A 22,105-nucleotide genomic window follows, 5' to 3' on the forward strand; every position below is an offset into this window, starting at 1 on the left:
TTCCAGTTTGTGTCTCAAACAACTTGTTCTTTTCCTTCAAATCATTTACCTTAATTTGTATTCCTATGTGCTGATGTATGTTTATGTGGTGTTCATTCATCGGTCTCTCCCAGTAAGTTCTTTGAGGGCAGCAACCAAGACTGTTTTATTTACCACTATATAACCACTTTCTAGCATAGTGATGTATCAATTAAGATGTTCCTCAATTAATTGCTGAGGGTCTGAGTGACTTCTACCTTGGCGACCAAAACTATGACCCTGTAAGGAATGGCTAAGTCATCTCCAAAGCAACAACTTCAACTCCACACACAGCAAAATGTGTTTCACAAGAGTGTCCATTGGAGTTTGAAAACAAAATAGAAAATATTTCAGTCAATTATCACAAATAAAATCAGTTTACATAAACTCTGATTTACTCTGTTTGACATAAGTGGGATAAGAAATACTTGGGCTATAACATTAACTGTAAAGAGCAACATGGCCGGGCGCGGTGGCTCAAGCCTGTAATCCCAGCACTTTGGGAGGCCCAGACGGGCGGATCACGAGGTCAGGAGATAGAGACCATCCTGGCTAACATGGTGAAACCCCGTCTCTACTAAAAATACAAAAAACTAGCTGGGCGAGGTGGCGGGCGCCTGTAGTCCGAGCTACTCGGAGGCTGAGGCAGGAGAATGGAGTAAACTCGGGAGGCGGAGCTTGCAGTGAGCTGAGATCCGGCCACTGCACTCCAGCCCGGGCCACAGAGCAAGACTCCGTCTCAAAAAAAAAAAAAAAAAAAGAGCAACACGAGCCTCTTCAAACATGCTAGTGAAGCCCCTGGAAAACAAACTTACCTGAAACAAATACTTGAGTCTTACTAAGCAACAGGTATGATATTAGCTGCTGGGTGTAAAGTGCCTGGTTTCAGGGTTAAAATTTACAAAATGTTACTAAGTGTGAACACAAACCAAGAAAATTTCCACCAGTCATTACCTATAGAGCTATCTATATACACGTCTAAAGTGATGGCACAGGAAACAGAGAGTTAAGCATAGTATTTAAAGTTACAAATGTAACTAATGAAAGGGTCAGTAAATATTAGTACTAACAAAAATGAAGCAGTATGAAATCCAAAGTACTCTTTCTTTCATAGTGAGAAATTAAGTATGTTTAGGTTGTTACATTAACAAGTATGTGTGTGTGTGTGTATGTTTGCCCACACACCCACACACACCATGTAGACCAGAGGTCTAAACTTTCTCTGTAAAAAATTAGATAGTATTTTTATGCCCTGTAGGACACACTCTGCTACGTATTCATTTAAATTTTTGTTTTGTTTACCACCCTTAAAAATATATAAATGGATGATTGATAGATAGATAGACAGATAGATAAAACATTCTTAGCTCTTAGGCGTTACAAAAACATCAGCGGAAGGAATTTGGCCTGTGGGCCACACTTTGCTAACCTCTGATTTAGACTTATGAAAGTAATTCTAACAAACAAACAAAGAAAAGAAATAATAAATGTATTGTCTTTAGAAAGTAGAAATAGAAAAACAGTCTGGGCACAGTGACTCACACCTGTAATTCCAACACTTTGGGAGGCCAAAGTGGGCAGATTACCAGAGGTCAGGAGTTTGTGACCAGCCTGGCCAGCATGGTGAAATCCCGTCTTTGGTAAAAATACAAAAATTAGCTGAGCATGGTGGGGTGCACCTGTAATCCCAGCTACTCGGGAAGCTAAAGTAGGAGAATGGCTTGAACCTGGGAGGCAGAGGCTGCAGTGAGCTGAGATGAAGCCACTACACTGCAGCCTGGCCGGCAGAGTGAAGACTCTGTCTCAAAAAAAAAAAAAAAAAAAAAAAAAAAGAGAGAGAGAGAGACAGACAGAAAACTAGAGGAAAGTTAGTTGACTATTCGTGCTTTTGAACCATATCATTTAATGATATCTGCATGCAATTCTTTGATTTTAAAAAGTGATTACATAAGAGTGAGTGAAACTAGTTGGAAATATAAGTTAAGGATGTTGAGAGTTAAAATTTCTCTTTCCTTTTGTCAGTCTTTTGCTCAGTTTTTGGAACCATATGGGTTCCAAACATTTTGACATTTTTAGTCAATAAAGTTAATGTCATGTGAAATTATTTTTGGAAGTAAACTAGATTCTCCCAGGTCATATATATCAAACAGTTAATATGTTAATCTGTCATTGTTAGTCACAGGACAGGTTGGCTAGTCTTAAAACAAACAAACAAAACAAAAAATGATATGAATGTAGGGCTTAAAGACTTTAACATTCTGCTCATCTTATGTTCTTCTCTACATTTAAAGTCTTTAACGATTCCTAATCTTACAATAAGTGGTCAAACTAATTTGCCTAATAATACTATTTTCCCTATCTGTGTATAGCCTAAACATTTGGCTGCATTGGTTTGAACATTTTATTCTTTATTCTATCCTTTAATTTAAATGTGTATGTAAATACTATCTTCTTAAAATGAATCCAAATTCTTTAGAAACAAGAACCTATTTCATATATAAAAACAGAATATTGTTAGGCATCAAAGAAATGGGTGATGCAGTTCTAATCTAAATGAATTTACTGTTTTAGTATATGTACCGACTCATCCAAGAATGAGTAAAAAATGCTGTATATTATTAAATAAAATTTAAACTAGAAATGTAATTTCTCTAAAAATGTCTTTGCACTGTTCAAAGATATAGGGAGTGATAATTATGTGGTCATACAGCTACATGGACACATAAAAACATCAACTATAATAAAACACATACACTCTATTACTATATGGGGTGATTCATCTCAAGGAAGAAAAAGAAAAAAATTATAAAGCTTTCAAATAACTTGGGTGATTCAACAAATACTATTGAAAATACTAACAAACATTAAGTATAAAATAAAATACACATTAAAACACACCAAAATTTTAAGTAAAAAGGCTACTTTGTCTTTTAATATGCATTGTGTATTATTTTTTTAAAAAATAAAAACGAGAGCTTTAATATTTATGCAATTTTAATAGCCATGGTTCTTTTCTTATAAATGAATGTCTTCATTAGGCTCATGACACCCAAACTCATCTACATGTGTGTTGATAATTACATATATATTATACACACACATGTAGATATAGACAAATATATGCACACTTTTCTACTAGACATATAAATGCATTTGGAAATGTAGAAACAAATTTTGCCAGCTTCTAATAAAAATAAAAATAGAGACTTTACACATTTGCACAGAGGAAAGTATGGAAACCTGAACAGGCAAAAGAAAAAAGCTATATGATTACTCATATAGAATTATATTCACTCATCACCTGGTATGCACAGATAAATGATCCTGGTCAGATGCTTTCTAGGTATTCAAGTTAATATTCAAATAGCTGCCTTAATATAGATGCAGATTCCTTAATGTTCCAATACACTCAGGTTGGTTAAGAACTATTTCTCGGCCGGGCGCGGTGGCTCAAGCCTGTAATCCCAGCACTTTGGGAGGCCGAGACGGGCGGATCACGAGGTCAGGAGATCGACACCATCCTGGCTAACACGGTGAAACCCCGTCTCTACTAAAAAAAAAACCTAGCCGGGCGAGGTGGCGGGCGCCTGTAGTCCCAGCTACTCGGGAGGCTGAGGCAGGAGAATGGCGTAAACCCGGGAGGCGGAGCTTGCAGTGAGCTGAGATCGGCCACTGCACTCCAGCCTGGGCGACAGAGCGAGACTCCGTCTCCAAAAAAAAAAAAAAAAAAAAAAAGAACTATTTCTCTTCCAATAACGTGTATATAAGTTAGAGTATCAAAATAAAACTAAATCACTAAAGTAAGTTTGATAAAATTTTACGTAAAAATATATGATGCCCCATAAAATAAGCACAACAGAATAAAATTCCATTTCATTTCATTTTTGCTCTATGAAAGGGAGAACACCAATCAATGTAACTTGCTGTGGCTTGATATATCCACCTGATTTAAGTTTGCTGTAATTTCTTGTATCTACTTGATTTGATATTTTCCCTTCTTTTTTTTTTTTTTAACTAAGCATCTGTAGGGTAATATTATTCCTTAATTTCTTTTGTAGAACATTCAAAGCTAGCCTGAAGAATATATTATTTACTATACACACACATATACACACTCCCTTATGTGGTTAGACATAACGATGAAACAGTAAATAATAATCTATAACTAAAACAAAATTTTTTCTTGACTATTTTTAGAAAAAAGTAAACTAATGACCAAGAATAAATGTGAAACTTTCTTTACCCCTGAAACATAAATGAATAAAAATTAGAGAACCACAATTGTAGTTGTCTATACTTTTCATCAGGAAGTCCAACCCAATTGAATATATGACACATAGTCAAAATTATTTTGAAGAATTTGACATCATTCTCATCTTTATTCCCCATTTCCACAACCCAATCCATCAGTTGTTTGTTCTACTTCTTCAAGAATCAGATACTAATAAGGGATGTGTCTGCATTTTACAGGTTGAACTGTGTCCTCCAAAAATTCTTATGTTGAAGTCCTAATTCCCGGTACTGCAAAATGTGACCTTATTTAGAAACAGGGTTTTTATAGAGGTAATCAAGTTAAAATGAGATCATTAAGGTAGGCCCTCATCCAAAGTGACTGATGTCCTTATAAACAGGGAAATTTTGGAGACAGATACGCACACAGGCAGAACGCCATGTGAACATGAAAATGTCATCAAAAAGATCAAGAGAAGCGTAGAACAGATCCTTCCCTCACAGATCACAGAAGGAACCAGCCCTGTTAGTACCTTGATTTTGGATTTCTAGCCTCCAGAACTGTGAGACAATAAATTTCTGTTAAGATAATCCATTTGTACTTTTTTGCAATAGCTCTAACAAACTAATATAGAATATAAGAGAACTGTTAGGGAAGGGCCTGTGGAGGATAGAGAGAGAAAAGGGAAAATAAGGAGATCTTACATTGGGTAGTAGAGGTCTGACACCTGTGAAAGAGTAGAAAGGAAGAATGACCAACTAGAAAGAGTTGTAGCTTGAAGTGCAGTTCTGGAAGAGTCTTCACCAGGCCAGTGGCACGTCTGTAAGCAAAGGTTGCCCATTAGTGGAGGTCCTTGTTAGTCAGGATGGCCAGGTTCTGCTCCAGTCATCGGCTAGGGACAAGTTTAGGGGTTATTGTCCTAGCATGAATGCTGTGATGGACCCAAATCTGCGACAGCAGGAGGATGTCAACCAACTTTGCTTCCTGCAGCACGTTCTTTTGAATGGAGGTCTGATTAGTGTATCTCCACGGCTGCCACAATCACAAGGTATTATTGATTGTATTTCCTAAAAATAATTAAAATTCATTTATATTGCTTCACCATACCACTGCTGTCCTCTCATCTCTTCCTCTGCCGATTAAAATAGCTTCCTAATTCACTATCTCTACCTACTCTGGTCACCCATTAACCTTCCCTTCATTCTCTAAAACCTTCAATAGTTTCCTATTACTCAACATTAAGTAATGAGTCTATAATATATGGCCTATAAAGATGAGCACAGGATGGACCATGTTTTCATCTTTAGCCTCATCTTATTCTTTGCTCCACATTCCACTCCAGGTTCTGAACTGCAGCCACATAGCCTTCTCTCAGTCCCTCATGATGGCCGTGCTTTCTCTGCCATTGGCCTCACACTCTTCTCCCACCCACCACAGTACTGTTGTGTGAATGCCTGCTCATCTTTCAGCTGTCAGCTTAAATATAACTTCCTCAGGAAATCCTTTTCTGTTCTACCTAACTAGGTCACAGATGTCTACTATTGGCTTCCACTGAAACTATATACATGTCCTTTAAAGTGCTTATGAACAGTTCACTTGTATACTTATTTAAGTAACTATTTGTCATCCCTACCCGACATTTGATTTTGTGAGAGCAGGAGCTGTATCTGTTCTTATTCACCACAGTAGCCACAGCACACAACTTCTGCCATAAAGTTGATGCCTGATAAATATTGCTAAATAAATTAATTGACTAAAATATATAGATGCACCATATTTCTTCCATTTTCTCTGTATAAGAAAGATATCTAAAATTTTATATATAAATTATCACCCTTGGAATAAAACAAGCCTGAAAAAACATCATTTCCAGATACATACCACAACAAAACCTAAGGGAGCTAGCCAAATTTAAAATCATAATATGAACCTCTGGAGGTAACAGCTTTCTGACTCAGGACCAAAAAAAAAAAAAAAAAAAAAAAAAAGTATTAGGATATTTAAAAACATTAAACATGTACTCACATCAGGAGCTCTAAGATTTCATTTAGGATGTTTTAGGTATGGTCCAGGCAACTGTCATACTCTAATCCAACTAGAATCCCTAATATTTAGCTAGTATCCTATGCTGAGGAGTTTTATTTTTGTCCCTTTTGGTATGTAAATTTACCATATTCTAAAAACACAGTTTTCCTTCATATATACTACAAATAACTCAAGTTTATCCTTTCAAAAGCCAAACTGGCTTTTTGTACTGCTTTTAATTTCTCAGCATTCTATATGGAACCGTATTCAATGCTAAAGATATTCCTGTCATCCTATACAGAAGAAAATGAAATTTTTAAAAAGTCTCTTTTTAAGCTCTCAGGATCATTATAATTAGTGACCTTGACATAAACTCTTAGGAGCTATTAAAATGTATGTGACTCCATGTTGAAGTTTGCAGATTGTACTTTTGAATTCCTTTAGCATTTTTTCATATTATTTAAAAGCCCTCTCCATTAGCCTGATAGGTATCAAGCTCTGTCCCTACCACAATCTTGACCACGTGTATCATTAACTAGAAAGTTCCTCCAACAAGGTATCCTGCTAGTGCTGAATTCTAATAAAGTGTTTACTGCTAACACCCAAAGGTCAACAACAACAACAAAAAAATCAAAAGCATGTTCATGTATGTTCAGGACACTGCAACCTTGTTTTCCTTGATAGATACCTTTTCTCTCCCAACTCCTTGTAATTCAGTACATACAATCAGTTCCTGTGCTTAGGTTTGTCTCCTGTTGAGGGCATGTTAGCAGATACCCCCAGGTAAAGTAAATCCTAAATCAGTGTTATATAGTTTGGCTTTGAAGTATTCCATATGAAAGTATGTAACACCTAGTTTCCTTGTCATATCTCCTCTTTGTCTTGACATGAATTACTTTGTCTTCCCTTTTAGGCCCTAAGGCTCAGGATGTGAGACTTGATAATTCTTCTGACCTCCATTTCTGACCTCCATATGCACTGGTATAGTGCATATAACTAATAAGATAGCAAAGGGAGATAGTGCAGACCAAGCTAATGGCAAAAAGTATTAACTGTGTATTATTTCCAGGCTCAATAGAAATTTGTTCTACTATTTTTTAAGATTCAAATTCATACCAATGAAAGAGTAAACATATAATCAATCAATTACTTCAAGAACTCACTGAATAGTATAGAAGAAATGGCAAAAGTAGAGTTCAAACTCTGAGTTCTGCAGGAGCTTGGGCACTCTTCCAGCAATATTACCTTTGGCCTATCAATTTTACCATGAATTTATTTCCCAATCAACCTTAAAGTCCTATCTACAGTTCAGTACCCCCCAAGATTCATCCTTTGTAGCCCCTCACTGGCTCTATTACCAACCTTTCATTTCCCTTACACTGACTCTATCTACAGCCCTGTCAGTTCTACCATCTTGCTGATTATAGCTTTAGCAGTCAGGTACCACAGATATATATACATAGATACATACACACACATATATATATATATAAATACACAGAGATTTAAGTTATACATAATACAAATATACAAATATTTATAATATATAACAATATTTGTATATCTATATATTTAAAGCTTCTATTTCATAAGCGAGAAAATTAAAGTACAAAAATGAAAACAGTGATAATATTAATAGTTTATGAGACAGAGGTATTAAAAACATAGTAAAAATCCCCAGATAAATTGTAATTGGAATTCCAGATGCAAAAACATGCAATTAAGAAGAGCTGATATTGTCTGTGCATGCACATACACCAGGCATTAAGCTAAACAGCTCATAAATATTACCTGATCCTCATAACAATCCTATAGGTTAAGTGCCTTCATTTCATCCACAGAAAGGCAGAAATTAGAGAAAATTAAATGTGGGACAGTGAATGGTAGAGCTAAGATTCATACACGAGTAATTTGACTACTGAGTCTGTGTTTTAAAATATTGAGACAAAATGTATTCCTAATGAATCTAAGTAATTTTAATGAAGGTCAAAAAATTAGGTGAAAACAGTCTGCTAAACTTCAAAACAACTATTTCACATTATACCAGACTAGATAATTGTTTTAGTTGAGCTATATTTTCTAATTCATCCTTATGTAGTAAAAATAATAATAATAACTTGGCAGCTACTTGCATTAACAAGTATAATTATGTTGTTTTGATTAGTTGTTGTTCTGATGAGTCTCTCTCTTAATTTTGATCCCTGTAATAGAATCTGCTTTGTTTAGAGGCAACTTTCTTCTTCTGGCTTAACAGAACCAAGATTTTGTTTAGAGATCCCAGCCTTAAGGAGTACATAATGGCCATAATAATTGATTCAAACCAATCATGAAAATATAATTTTCCTTTTGCCAGTCATTGTCTAGGAGTAAGCAGATGAAGCAGTTCAGAAAAATGAGATGGAAGGGCGTGTCTCTGGTAGTGGGGTTTCCAGGAAAGATTTTTCTCCCTGATTAAAAAACAAAACAAAAGGATAGAGAAGGCCTCCCTTCTTGCTTAAGATACTATTGAGTGAGAACATAATATTTAGAGGAGAGGTAGGCATCCTACAGAAAGGCAAGTGTGGAAAAGTACGGAATTCTTGTAATCTCCCAAAGCCACTGAACCAAACCTGGGCCTATTCATATACATGATAAGTAAATGACAACGACAAAATATTTCCTTGTGTTAAACTCACTTTTAATTGGATATTTTATTATTTATAGCTAAAAACTTCGTAACTGATAAGGACACTTAACATATTAGTTTATCTGAGCCACATTGCTATTGTATATCATCTGGATGTATGTTTCCTTGTGATACTCTTTAAGAATCTTTCAGGCAGGTTCTATCAGCAATCCCTCCACTTTGAATAAACCAATCAAATATTTTATCAGAAATTTTCAATCTTAAATAACATTGCCACCAAAAAGCTCACTAACTTTTCACAGCTTCATTTTATACTTGCTTTCTCAGCTTAGTACACTTTTCCCATCTCCTTGTAGATCATATCATTCCCATCACATTTTCTCAGAGATTTGGCAGCCCAATTTGAAGAACACGACTGTTTTCAAACTGGGCTCTTCAGCGTCCTAGGTTTCTGTGGAGGTGTGGCCAATCAGTGCATTATTGCTTTTAGTTAGTTTATATATTAGGATCCCACCATTAAAACAATATGGAAATCTACATTATTAAAACAATGCACAAGGCATGGTATCATGGAATCTGTCATGTCCACTGTCCCCAGACCTCAGAAAAACTGCTCCACTCACACTTTTTTAATGAATGGGCAGAAATGGTTAATCATATTTTCTACCATGACAAATCACTTATTTCCAATGATAACTAATACAAGCCTGGGATAAGCACCTTTCTAAACTAGGACTGTCAATCCCTATGGTAGATTGTGATGGATGATGTGGCCTAGCTCATAAAGATAAGATAAACCAATCAGAATATCAACTTTGGGAAGTCAATATGGAAGAAAATATGCACATATATATGCACACATGAACATAAGTCAGTTGTAATGGGTGATAAAGACTAAAGGAGTCAAAATGACATTATGTAGAATAAAGAGTATGACAAGTCATAGTAGATCACAAGAAAGCAAAAACTCAGAGAAGCCAGAAGCCATGGGATAGAAAAACATCTACACAGTAAGCAGTGGACAGCAAGAAGAAAATAAAAACAAGTAATTTCGTTGATTGTTTATGGCAGCATCACTTTTCGAAGACTTGGGATAGTTTTGCAATGGGTATCAATGTGTATCTGGTATAGTGCATATAACTAATAAGATAGCAAAGGGAGATAGTGCAGACCAAGCTAATGGCAAAAAGTATTAACTGTGTATTATTTCCAGGCTCAATAGAAATTTGTTCTACTATTTTTTAAGATTCAAATTCATACCAATGAAAGAGTAAACATATAATCAATCAATTACTTCAAGAACTCACTGAATAATATAGAAGAAATGGCAAAAGTAGAGTTCAAACTCTGAGTTCTGCAGGAGCTTGGGCACTCTTCCAGCAATATTACCTTTGGCCTATCACTTCATATGGCAGATATTATTAGTGTTCATCAAATCTTGACCTCCATTCCCCTGCCCCCTACACATAGTACCTACTCACTTCCCATAGTAGCCTCATGACTAGGACTGGTCAATAAAACATGAACAGATGTAACTGTGCCATTTCTAGGTTAAGGCGTTTGAAAGCTCCTGTGCATTCTCTGGTATCTTTCACCAAGCTCTGACAACTGTGAAGGACATATGTTGGCATGGCAAGACCAAACATTAAAGCCAGCTAAATTGCTGTTAACACATGGAGGACAACTGTCTTGGAGGATAGCCCAAATCTGCGGCTGAATTTTCTTAAAGAAGAAATAGAATTTCATTGTATTATGGCATTTAGATTGAAGTTGTTCGTTCAACTGTAACTTGTACTATACTGATTAAAATACATAGCTTCTCATATCAGTTTCCTAATTTGAAAAATTATCTATTCACCTCAGAGTTGAGGCTGAAATAAGATAACATTTACCAAATAATTTTATAAGGTTTTTTGTAAACATCTATATAAATTTAAGGTATCTACAGTATACATAATGACAGGAAAAATAATAGTTCCTTTAAACAAGAATTGTAAGTGATAATACAAGGTTAAAATTATGTCATACATTTTATTAACATGTAACATATATTAATACTGTGAATTTTGTTCTATGGATTTCAGTAATTAAAAAGTTAAAACTAAAACTATTATATTAACTACAGGAATAAAGGCATGCATGGAAAATTACACATATGCTCATATGTATGTAAATTAATTAGCACAGAAACGCAGAGACAGTTTATCTTTTGGATGTTTTGCTTTACTATTGAGATGAGTGGTGAATGCATAAAATTACAGTATAACTAAAGTCAAATCATAGTATATATTATCACTTTTACATTACAAAAGCATAATACAGTTTGGCTATACAGAAAGAATTGACATTACATGCCAATCAAAATCTTACAACAGTCAACATCTTCATGTTTTTCTACCAATTTTCAACTCTATACCAACTTCTTCTTCCAGAAAATAAAAGGATTATTAAAGAATATAGCAATAAAAATCTCTCCAAAAATGCCAAGGAAAACCTGATTTCTTAAGAAAGTGATTTCAATTACTATAAGATTCTCAATTTATGATTTAAGTATTTCTGTAGATATGTTTTATACCATACTAACAATGCAAATTACCAACATATCTTTCAACCCAATTTCAAAATGTATCATATTTATCATATTTTAGAAAAGATCAAACCTAAGTAATTTTTTAAATGTAGTCTTCACCAAAGATAAAATTAAAATCAAATGCAATAATATAAAGAGAAATACCACAATGGGCACTGGAGATCATGACAAAAGAACTCAAGAACTTTGAAGAGTAGGAGTAGAGGTGACACTCAAGATATTTAGCTATTTAACAACTGGCAGGGCATAAGGACCATCTAGTTAGAACAGATGCTTGCTGTAGCAATGGGTCCAGGAACACTGGTAGAGTGTATTGGTAGATACCACCTGAGCATTGCTACCAGTTGATAGTAATGTTCAAATGCTATTGATTTTGTTTTCAGAAAAACTTTACAATAACTCACCAGAAGCATCTCAATCTAGTTTCTCCATTGTGTCCCACATTCAACCTCTATCAATTACAGAGGAACGCATTTTCTGGTTGTACTCTAATACCTCTAGGACTGCAGTCATGTTAGATATACATTGGTGAATAATCTACACATTATCTTGGGTAAATACATGCAAATAATATACACCTGTTAAAAAAATTGACTTCTCTGCACAACCATATATCATGAGGTTCCAGTATGGAATTGAAATGAATTAAAATGACTACATTATTGCAGGATTGATGTTAACACCTCTCTCACATAGCTACCTCACATTTCTAATCTGCATTTACATGTTTTGATTTCACATACAGTATTTCTTTTCTATTGTTTTCCTTTCTCTTTCTTTCTCTCTCCTTTTTTCCTCCTCCTCCTCCCCTTCCTTTGCCCTCCCCTCCCCTCCTCTTCTCTCTCTCTCTCTCTCTCTCTCTCAATCTCTCTCTCTCTCTGTCTCTCGGATCTCATCTGTTTCTGGGATGCAGGGGTACGAATGCAGGGGTATGAGCTTGACTTCCTGGACTCCAGTGATTCACTTCAGTTTCTTGAGTAGCTGGGGTCACAGGTCACCATAACTAGCTAATTTTTTCTTTTTTTCTTGTTAGTAGAGATGAAGTCTCACTATATTGCCCAGGTTGGTCTCAACCCCTGGATTCAAGCAGTTCTCCTGGCTTAGAATCCCAAAATGCTGGGATTACAGGTATAAGCCACCATATCCAGCTGATATATTATTTCTTATTTCCTTTTGATATTAATTCAGAAAACACGTGAAAATTTACTATTTTCTAAATAAGGGCATAAAGAGCAAACAGTGTAGAAAAGAAGATAGAAACAGAACCAACTATTATAGTCCACTGGAAATAATGTCATAATACAGGTGTTCTCAAAATGGTCTGGAATCACAGAGACTTCCCAGTAGAGTACATGTTCCATTTCATCTTCAGAGACAACCAGGAGTTAAACAAGAGAAGAAAGAAAGAATGCAGAGAATTCCATTCCTTGAAAAATGTACTTCCATAAAAATATAGTTCGCTGGAGATTGGAAGACAAGATAAAATAAAAAATGATGGTCGGTAGTCCCAGCTACTTGGGGAGGCTGAGGCAGAAGAATCGTTTGAACCTATGAGGTGGAGGTTGCAGTGAGCTCAGATTGCACCACTCTACTCCAGCCTGGGCGATAGAGGGAGACTCCATGTCAAAAAGAAAAAAAAAAAAAAAAGAATCTGATTAAGGAGCTAATTAAATACTAAATTAAAGAGTATGAACATTTATCCTATGAAATGCCATAGAATTGTGCTATCCAATAGAACTTTCTGCAATGATGGACATATTCTGCATTGTTCTGTCTGATACAGTTGCCACTAACAACATGCGATTATTTAGCCCTTAAAATGTGGCTAGTCAGCTGGCAAAGTGGCTCACACCTGTAATCCCAGCACTTTGGGAGGCCAAGGCAGGCAGATCACTTGAGCTGAAGAGTTCAAGACCAGCTTGGGCAACATGGCAAAATCAAATCTCTATAAAAAATACAATAATTAGCTGGGTGTGTGGGCATGTGCCTGTAGTCCCACCTACTTGGAAGGTTGAGGTGGGAGGATGGCTTGAGCTCGGGAGCAGAGGTTGCAGTGAGCTGAGCCATATCTTGTCTCTAAATAAATAAATAAATAAATAAATAAAATGCAGCTAGTGTGTCTAATGGACTGGAATTTTACATTTTATTTTTCATTAACTTTTGTTTGTTTGTTTGTTTGAGACAAGGTTTTGCTCTGTCACAAAGGGTGGGGTGCAGTAGTGTGATCATGACACACTGCAGTCTTGATACCCTAGGCTTGAATGATCCTCCCACTTCAGCCTCCCAAACATCTGGAACTTACAGGCCTGTACTACCATACCCAGTATGTGTATACACATATATATTACACACACACTATATATACACATATAGAGACAAGATATGGCTCAGCTCACTGCAACCTCTGCTCCCGAGCTCAAGCCATCCTCCTACCTTAGCTTGTAGAAGAGTGCTAATTAGGAAGGAGAGTTCATGGAATAAGAAATTCATGAAGAAGCTGGGCATGAAATACTCAAGGAGGTAAGAAGAAAACCAGAAGAGATGTCTCAGAAGTCAAAGTAAGAACCAGTGCACTGAGTACTACAGAAAAGAGGGGGACATATCCATGAAACTGAGATAATGTGCTTAGTAATCATCTTCTGCATGATTAATTCTAGAGTGGTAGAATTAGAAGCCAGACCACAAAAAGTATAAAAGAATGAAAGGAATGGAAATGGGAACACTTCAGTGGAAAATCTCTCTCTTGTCCTATGATAAGAGCTTTATTTAGATTCCCTCCTTCATGTCTTCTTAGGTATCTTCCTTTCCTGTATCTTCAATATTTCCTTCTGTACTGGCTCTTTCCCCTCTAATGGCATTTAAACAAGACTGGATAGTCCATTCTTAAATGGACCCCTTTCTATAGCTCTCATCCAATGCTTCTCCCTGCCTGCACAGTTAAGAGTGAAATGAAATACATCCAAGGAGAAAAGGTCAACTGAAAATAGATAGTTACAGGGCAAGTTTGTAAAAGATTTATGTTGATTAGAGATAAATATTTCAGTCTTCTATACAAATATAATAGTTTTTGTTATGCTATTAAGTGATTTTTCAGATGACCTTGTCTAATAGGAATGATATTCAAGAGTAGCCTTCTCCAAATAGCTTGATCTCTTGCTGCCATATTCACAAAAGTTTAGTTTATTACCACAAAAAGCAGTGGTACTCCTTCACTAGATAAGGTCCTTGAACACAAATATGATGTCTTTATTATCTTTGAAGTCCTAATATTCAGAACAGTTTGAGAGATGTAACAGTTATTCAAATTTATCAGAAACAGATTTGTGTGGGTTTAAAGGTGGCCCATATGATAACTTGTCAAACTACTTCTTTACATAGTCCACATTCAGCATTGTCCTACAAATCTCCTGAGCCAGGGTGTCATAAAGCAAATGGCTATTGATGTGGTGAGACAAAGATCTCCTCAGCTCTTGAGATCACTAGGCAAGGTCTATGGTGGATAGTATCAGGGCAAGTAGTCTCATACATTTATCCAGTATAGATATCAATGTCTATGTGTGGTATTACATGAGCAAGCATTACTCTGGCCTCAACACCCCTAACAAATTAGTATTTCTCCACTTTTACCTCCCAGAACTGCACATATAACAAATATAACTTAAAAACAGAGCATTCTATCATTTCACACTGACTGCTGACATATCAGTTATATCATCATCTTGGTATTTTGGCACCTGACCACATAGCAAACTAACTTAACACTTCAAAATATTTTAGGTGTATGAGCAAACATATTGTGAAGGGAAGTTTCATCTTTGCAAAAAAAAAAAAAAAATCATTACTTGAGAACTTGTGCTTGTTAAATACATTTCCAAGTTTCTGGGTTTCTTTATATATAAAACATTTGACATACACTGCCTAGCTAAAGCAATAATGGCAAACCAGTACAATTTACACATGTTAGGAAAACTCCACTTTCCAAGGAGATATAAACAATTATAATGGAAGTGCCATGAAGTCAGGGACTTTCCTTGTGCACTACTAATCCTCATCACAGAACTTAGTAATGGCATGGAATAGGTGGTAAATAATATTTACTGAATTAGTGACAGTCACTAAATACATAAGTGGTTAAATAGTCAAAAGTACTCCTGGTTTTGCTTAAATTAAGTGATTTCTATGGATGTTTTATAATTTTGTAAATAGGGCTGGAACCACAGGACTTCTAGGAGAAAAAGAAAACTTAACTCATATTCTTAAGTAACCAGACAAAAGAGAAATGGTGATTAAACTCACATATATAAATCATTAGTGACTTGCTCCACTAAGGTGGAAATATGTGTGACCATATTAACAGATGTTTCTTTAAAATATTACCATTCTCTGACTATGTCTAGCAAATCAGGAAAATCTTTGGATGAGGGAAGGAATGTAGGGAGTTGAGGTAGGAAACAACATTATTTCACCTTGGCATGAACATGATGATCAATGTTAACTCACTTCTCAAAAAGGTAAAATTTGGAGATTTAACATCCAACAAAATCATATGTTTTAAACAGAAAGGCACTGGGCATACACTATTGACTTTATTTTTCTCCATAAATAAGCTAGCCATCTTTATGTGCAATATCACTTTAAACTGGTTACTTTAAACGATCACAGGAAGCAGCATGATGGTTGAACATGTTAGGTAAGTTCCAGCAGAGCTGGGTTTGGGCAGGTCCTACCGGTGCACCCTTGGCCAAGTTATTTAACCTTGCTCAGCCTAAATTTCCTCAGTAAGAATGACAGTACCTACTTTGAAGGTTTTTGCAAGAATTTCAAACGGCACATAAAGTATGCAGCATTATATCTGACACATAAATTATCAATTATTAACTATCAGCTATTAGGATGATAAGTAAAAGCTCTAAAATGATCTTTCAGTTACAAAGTATGGTTCTTCAAAAAAACCTAATGTAGTGTCTTAGCATATAGGGCTAGGTAAGCATTCAAATTAAATTAATATTCTGTATTTCTTATATACTATGTGTTAATAGGATGTTCCTTTTAATGCCCTTTCATAGCATCCTTTATGTACTTATCTATGTGATTATTTGGTTAATGCCCCTCTGCTCCTCTAGTATGTAAGTGTTATAGATGCAGAAATGTTTGTTTTGCTCAAAACTGTATGCCCAGTGCACAGTACTGGTCAGTTGAATAAATACTGACTGCTTACCAAAAAGCTAACATAATAAATTTCAGGCTCATCTCCACCATATGAGCATGAGCACCATATTTTCTTGAAATTGGAAGAGACTTGCTAAAGAGCATAGTGGTTTTTTTTTTTTTTTTAAAGTAGAGGGTTAAACTCTAAGCATTGATTTCCTTTCAATATACCAAATTGAATAAAAAATGAAAAACCAGCAATGACATGGCATGAAAAAGGAAATAATTCCCTGCATGAAAAAGGAAAAATTCCCTGCTTTTAAGGTTAGAATCATTATTCAGTTATGACAAAAATTGCTTTATATAATTACCATATGTGCTCAAACTAACAGCCATCTAGAGTGATTTCCCCCCATCCTCGCTCCCCGGACTTATATATTTTACTGTGAATGTCCTACTGAGAGGAAGAAAATAAAAGTATTAATTGAAATCTTCACATTTCTTTATTCTGTCAGTAAATAGCAATTATCCTTAAATTTCCAAATCCTTACCACGGACCTGTTCAGCAATATAATACATGAAGAGTGCTCATCCATTAGGCAACTGCTTATTCAGTGCCCATCATATACTGCACATGATGTTCAGCACTGAGGATAAAGGGGAGAATAAGACAGAGAAGTCTCTTCTCATAGAGATTAAGTGTTCATTTTGGGAAATCTACTTTGTCCCTACTGTGTTCCTTGCATATAAATATACATATGTTTTGTATTTCTACAGTGAGAATATGACTGTTCTTTGGAATGTTTCCAGACTCAAAAAGGAAGTTATTATTACTTATGTATTCACTATAAATGAATTAGATTAACAAAACTATTTGAAAGTCTCATGTGGTTCGATGTAATAAAATTTTACAAGTAAAATATTTTTCTGCATCACCTCAAATCAGTTAAGAAAATAATGATTTTGGCCCATTCTTCTTGCTTGGCACAAATAACTAATTTCAGTGCACTGTCACACATAGTTTGAAAATGGGAGCCAAAATGAGCGTTCACCAAGATAATGAAGAAAACTACAATCTGGAAGCAAAAAGTGTGAGTTCTGAACACTGCCCAGACACTGTTAGCATCATTCAAGCTTTCGATGCCAGGCAGCCAAGTAAGTGTAGGACTTGGACTGCATGAATGTGTTAGGTGCTGGTTAAAGAATGCAGTTTTTATTAGCCATAGTTCAGAATTTGGCTGTTAACAGACATCATGTTATCAAGTCATGCAATAGGATCAGATTGGAAAGATTGTATCTGTCCAAGTTTTACAACAATAATGACAGAAAATCAAGGTAATGAATATGTGTACTTAAAATTATTAAAAAGGTGGAAGCAAAAGGAAAAAAAAAAAGCAAGGACTATTCCCCCCAAATTATCATTATACCTATAATTTACATTTTAAGAGATACAACACTCAAGGGGCCATGCATTTTTATAGAAAATATACACAGACAGCAGTAAATAACAGTTATATAGTGAGGAAAATAATTTGTTTCAATATTCTTTTAATCTTTCTTTATATTAAGAAGAAAGTTTCAATTTGGTGGCAATATGCTTTTAACACTTAGAGTATGAGTGCAGATTTGCTGGCCTTTGTGAACCAACAATATCTAGCTCAAATAATATTGCTTACACCCGTGGTTTTGGATTTCCTTACATTCTTAAAATTGTTCAGGAATCCAAAAGAACTTATATTTATGTGAATTACACATGTCAACTTTTAACATATTAATTAAACCTGAGAAAACCTATACATATCAACTGATTTAAAATAATAGTAAACACATTACAGGTTAACATAACCTTTATGAAAAACAACTATTTTTCAAAAAAGAAAAAAAACGTAAAAAGAATGACATGTAGATTTTTATTTCCAATTCCCTTTAATATCTGGCTTAAAGTGATAGGAGTAGATAAAAAATAGAAATAAAAAATAGGAAACAGATAGATTTTTATATTTACTTCTGCATTAAATCCTTTGCAATGTGTTGTTTGGTTGAAGCATATACAGTAATTCCATCTTCACACAGATATAAATTTGGAATGGAAAGAAACATTGCAATAGCCCTTTTATATTTGAGCGGTTATTCCTTTATGATACTACTACACCAAAACTTGACAAGCAGTTTCTTAAAGATTAGTTGCAATGTGGAATCTGAAACAATATCAATGAACTATTTGTACCCTATAAGCCTGTAACAGAATGTATTATTTTGAAAACAGTTTTAATACTGTAGGTCCCCTGAAGAGGTCTAGTGAAACTCCCAACTGTGTGGTTGCCTGGCCCACATGCCAAGAACTACTGGCTTACACTATTTTTTAACCAGTCAAGTGATGGTGATGTTGGTTTTCCACTCATGATAATAACGACTTCTTTAAAAGGAAAGTTTCACTTTAAATAATCAGTTTAAAGAAATATGTTAAATTACAATACAGAGGGTAATTATGGGAAAAACGTGAAGTAATTTTGAAAACAATAAACACAATCTGCAAACCTACCCTCTACACTTATTTTATAATGAAGGAAACTGCTAGACAGCTTTCCCTCACCTTGTGTCTTTGCTGGCTTCTAATGATGAGGTCTTGGCTCTGTATGTCAAATCTTCAGGAAGGTGATTCTCAACTAATTAGGTATAAGTGAATTACTTAGGTGGCAGATTAAAGGCCAATACTAGGAAACACTGATAGTAAGAAAGAACTTTTCTTCTCCTGAATTTTATAAAAATAAAATATCCATAAGGCACCCCCATATTACTATTAATCCACTCAAATATATATTGATTTCCTATTAAGTGGCAGCACTGTACAAATAATTTGTAAGACTCACAAACCTACTAAATAGATATCATGTCTTTCAAGAGTTTGCATTCTGAATGGCACAATTTTGACCAATTGGTATACAAAAATGTAGACTAGAAAAGTAGAAATATTACAAGACAGAATAGTCAAAATTCTAGGGAATAAAGATTATCTTCACTTCAGAGAAAGGGTGCCCTTTGAGGCTGACGTGGGTCGTAGGTCAGATGAAGAGATTTGGAGGTAAGGCACTAATTTATAAACAAAAGGCAGCAATTAGTTATAGGTTTAAATTGCTCCAAAGGTAACAGGCTTTTAAGAAAGTCAATGTCATATTCTTAGGCACGAGTCCCTGATGCTGGCGAAGGGGGAAAGGGTCACAGAAGTCAGCCTTGCTGGAGATCACTGGCTTGCGTATCTCAGGCCCACGGGGGTGCCCCACCGAGGCTTTGCCTCACCTGACCGTCCTGACCACGAAGTACACCAGCACCGCGCCGCTCACCACCATCAACACGGTCAGGGCCCGCTGGGTCATGGGCTTGTCGCCAGGGTTGGGGTTCACAGCAAGGCCGCCACCCACTGAGCCTTCCCGGGCCTTCCCTCCGTGATCGTCCGCCTCAAGCCCGGCCACAGGGCTGCTGCCATTGCCTCCCTCGGAGCCCCGCGGCCCCGCAGCTTCAGCCAGACCACGGCCCGGCTGCTGGGCAGCGGTAGGGCCCGGTGGCAGAGGCGGCAATGTCCGTGGTCTAGGGTCAGGAGGCCCAGGACGTGGCACGGCCTCGGCTGCCTGCAGCAGGACTGCCAGGGGCCCGCTTAGCTCAGGCAGCAGCAGCAGGAGGAGGACGGAAGCCAAGCGGTGGCTGAGACAGCAGCAGCACTGCGAGGCCTTCATCGTTCCCGGACCGCGCTCTCACCACCCGGGAGCCGCCGGGTCCGCCACCCTGGCTCCAAGAGGGACCATGGGCGCGGTGGAGAATGAAGCAGATGTGACCAAACGCCAGGGAGAGGCCCGGTCGTGGCAGGTGGCAGAGGCTATAGCAGTGGCAGCTGCCTGGAGAACCGGAAGTTCGTACATCTCAGCGGCCACTGCTGCTAAGGACGCCTTCGGTTGCTAACTGGTAGGGGCAGGGTGCACTTGGTGACGTCAGAGCCCCAGCGCCCAGTGCGCAAGCGCACTTGTGTGAAAAACGAAGACGTGAGCGTCCTGGAAGCTTTGCTCTTTTCACTGTTAGTGAGGAGCGGTCAAGGATGCGTATTAAGAAAGTAAGTAGACAAAAAGAGATTGTGTAACATGTACAGCAACTCTCTCATGCAGGAACCCAGAGAGATTGGAAACTCATAATCTGAATTCATTCGTGTCAAACTGCAATAACACATTTAATCTGTAAGCCAGAAGGGCTTAGTTTTCCTCAGCTTGATTACAAGCTTTAAGCAGGCTTTTTTTCCTGCCTATGGGTCCCTGACCTCCCTTTCTAAAGAGCATTTACTTTGATGAGTTCATGTCCTTTGCAGGGAGGGACATGGATGAAGCTGGAAACCATCATTCTGAGCAAACTATTGCACGGACAGAAAACCAAACACCGCATGTTCTAACTCATTGGTGGGAATTGAACAGTGAGAACACTTGGACACAGGATGGGGAACATCACACGCCGGTCCTGTCGTGGGGTGGGGGGAGGGATAGCATTAGGTGATACACCTAATGTAAGTGACGAGGTAATGGGTGCAGCACACCAACATGGCACATGTATACATATGTAACAAACCTGCACGTTGTGCGCATATACCGTAGAACTTAAAAGTGTATATATACACATATACATGTGTGTGTGTGTGTGTATATATATATGAAGAGCATTTACTTTAGAAAACTTTACCATTGTAAGTTCTTTCTCTTCCCTTTTCAGATGTAAATATTTTTTAAAGCTTCTGGCCAGTTTTGTAATTGAAAACTATCTCAAGGGTATGGAAAGTCATGCCTTTGAAAGGTAATCAGCAAGGAAGATAGTGGGCCATCTCTTATTTTGCGTGAGAGGATAGGAGCCTAACTGCTGTAGGCTTCTCGCTTCCAGTTGTAAAACCACCTCCTGTCATGGAGGAGAACATTTACTTTTCCTTTGGGTAAAGTCAATCAGCAAACTCGGATGGCCCATGATCTTCCCAAAATAGCTGTTAAAAACTCTGCACTCCTTTGTTTCTTTTAGAGGAGTTGAGCTTAGAAGAGTTCTATCCCCTTTCCTGACGGCAGTAGTCTTCAATAATATCTTCCTTGCCTCTTTGACTTGGGTAATACGGAACTTCAATTTGTGCAGATAACTAGAAGTGGCCTGTCAAGGGTATACGTGGGTCTTTTGAGTAAGTTATTGTTTCCATTGCTAAAAGAGAGACAGATACAGATAGATATATACAGAGAGAGAGCCAGAAACACACACACACACACGCGCATACACACACCTACACCTCATTATTCCTTTTCCCTCTTACACTTGCCTGCCCTCTCTGCAGAGAGTTCTGGCCCTAACCTTGAAAAGAACATGACCCAGATAGTCCTCTGATCCTAGTAGACTGTGAGACATCTGGCGTAAACTATAACTAAGCCTATAGCCTGGCACCAAATGCAGCCAAGGT

General features: G+C 36.8%; 1 protein-coding gene and 1 long non-coding RNA gene across 2 annotated transcripts in view; one reads left to right on the forward strand and one right to left on the reverse strand.

Moving 5' to 3' along the window:
- Positions 1 to 20,589, reverse strand: part of FAM174A (family with sequence similarity 174 member A) — a 50,487-nt gene extending 29,898 nt beyond the window's left edge. The window contains exon 1 of the mRNA XM_033179030.1: positions 19,936 to 20,589. Coding sequence (XP_033034921.1) covers positions 19,936 to 20,369 — 434 coding nt within the window. The 5' untranslated portion in view covers positions 20,370 to 20,589. The remainder of the gene's footprint in view (positions 1 to 19,935) is intronic.
- A 64-nt stretch (positions 20,590 to 20,653) lies between these two features.
- Positions 20,654 to 22,105, forward strand: part of LOC117064862 — a 371,488-nt gene continuing 370,036 nt past the window's right edge. Inside the window, exon 1 of the long non-coding RNA XR_004429714.1 lies at positions 20,654 to 20,740. This is a non-coding gene — a long non-coding RNA (uncharacterized LOC117064862). The remainder of the gene's footprint in view (positions 20,741 to 22,105) is intronic.

The sequence above is a fragment of the Trachypithecus francoisi genome, unplaced genomic scaffold, assembly GCF_009764315.1.
Source record: "Trachypithecus francoisi isolate TF-2019V2 unplaced genomic scaffold, Tfra_2.0 Lachesis_group2, whole genome shotgun sequence".
Taxonomy (NCBI): Eukaryota; Metazoa; Chordata; class Mammalia; order Primates; family Cercopithecidae; genus Trachypithecus; species Trachypithecus francoisi.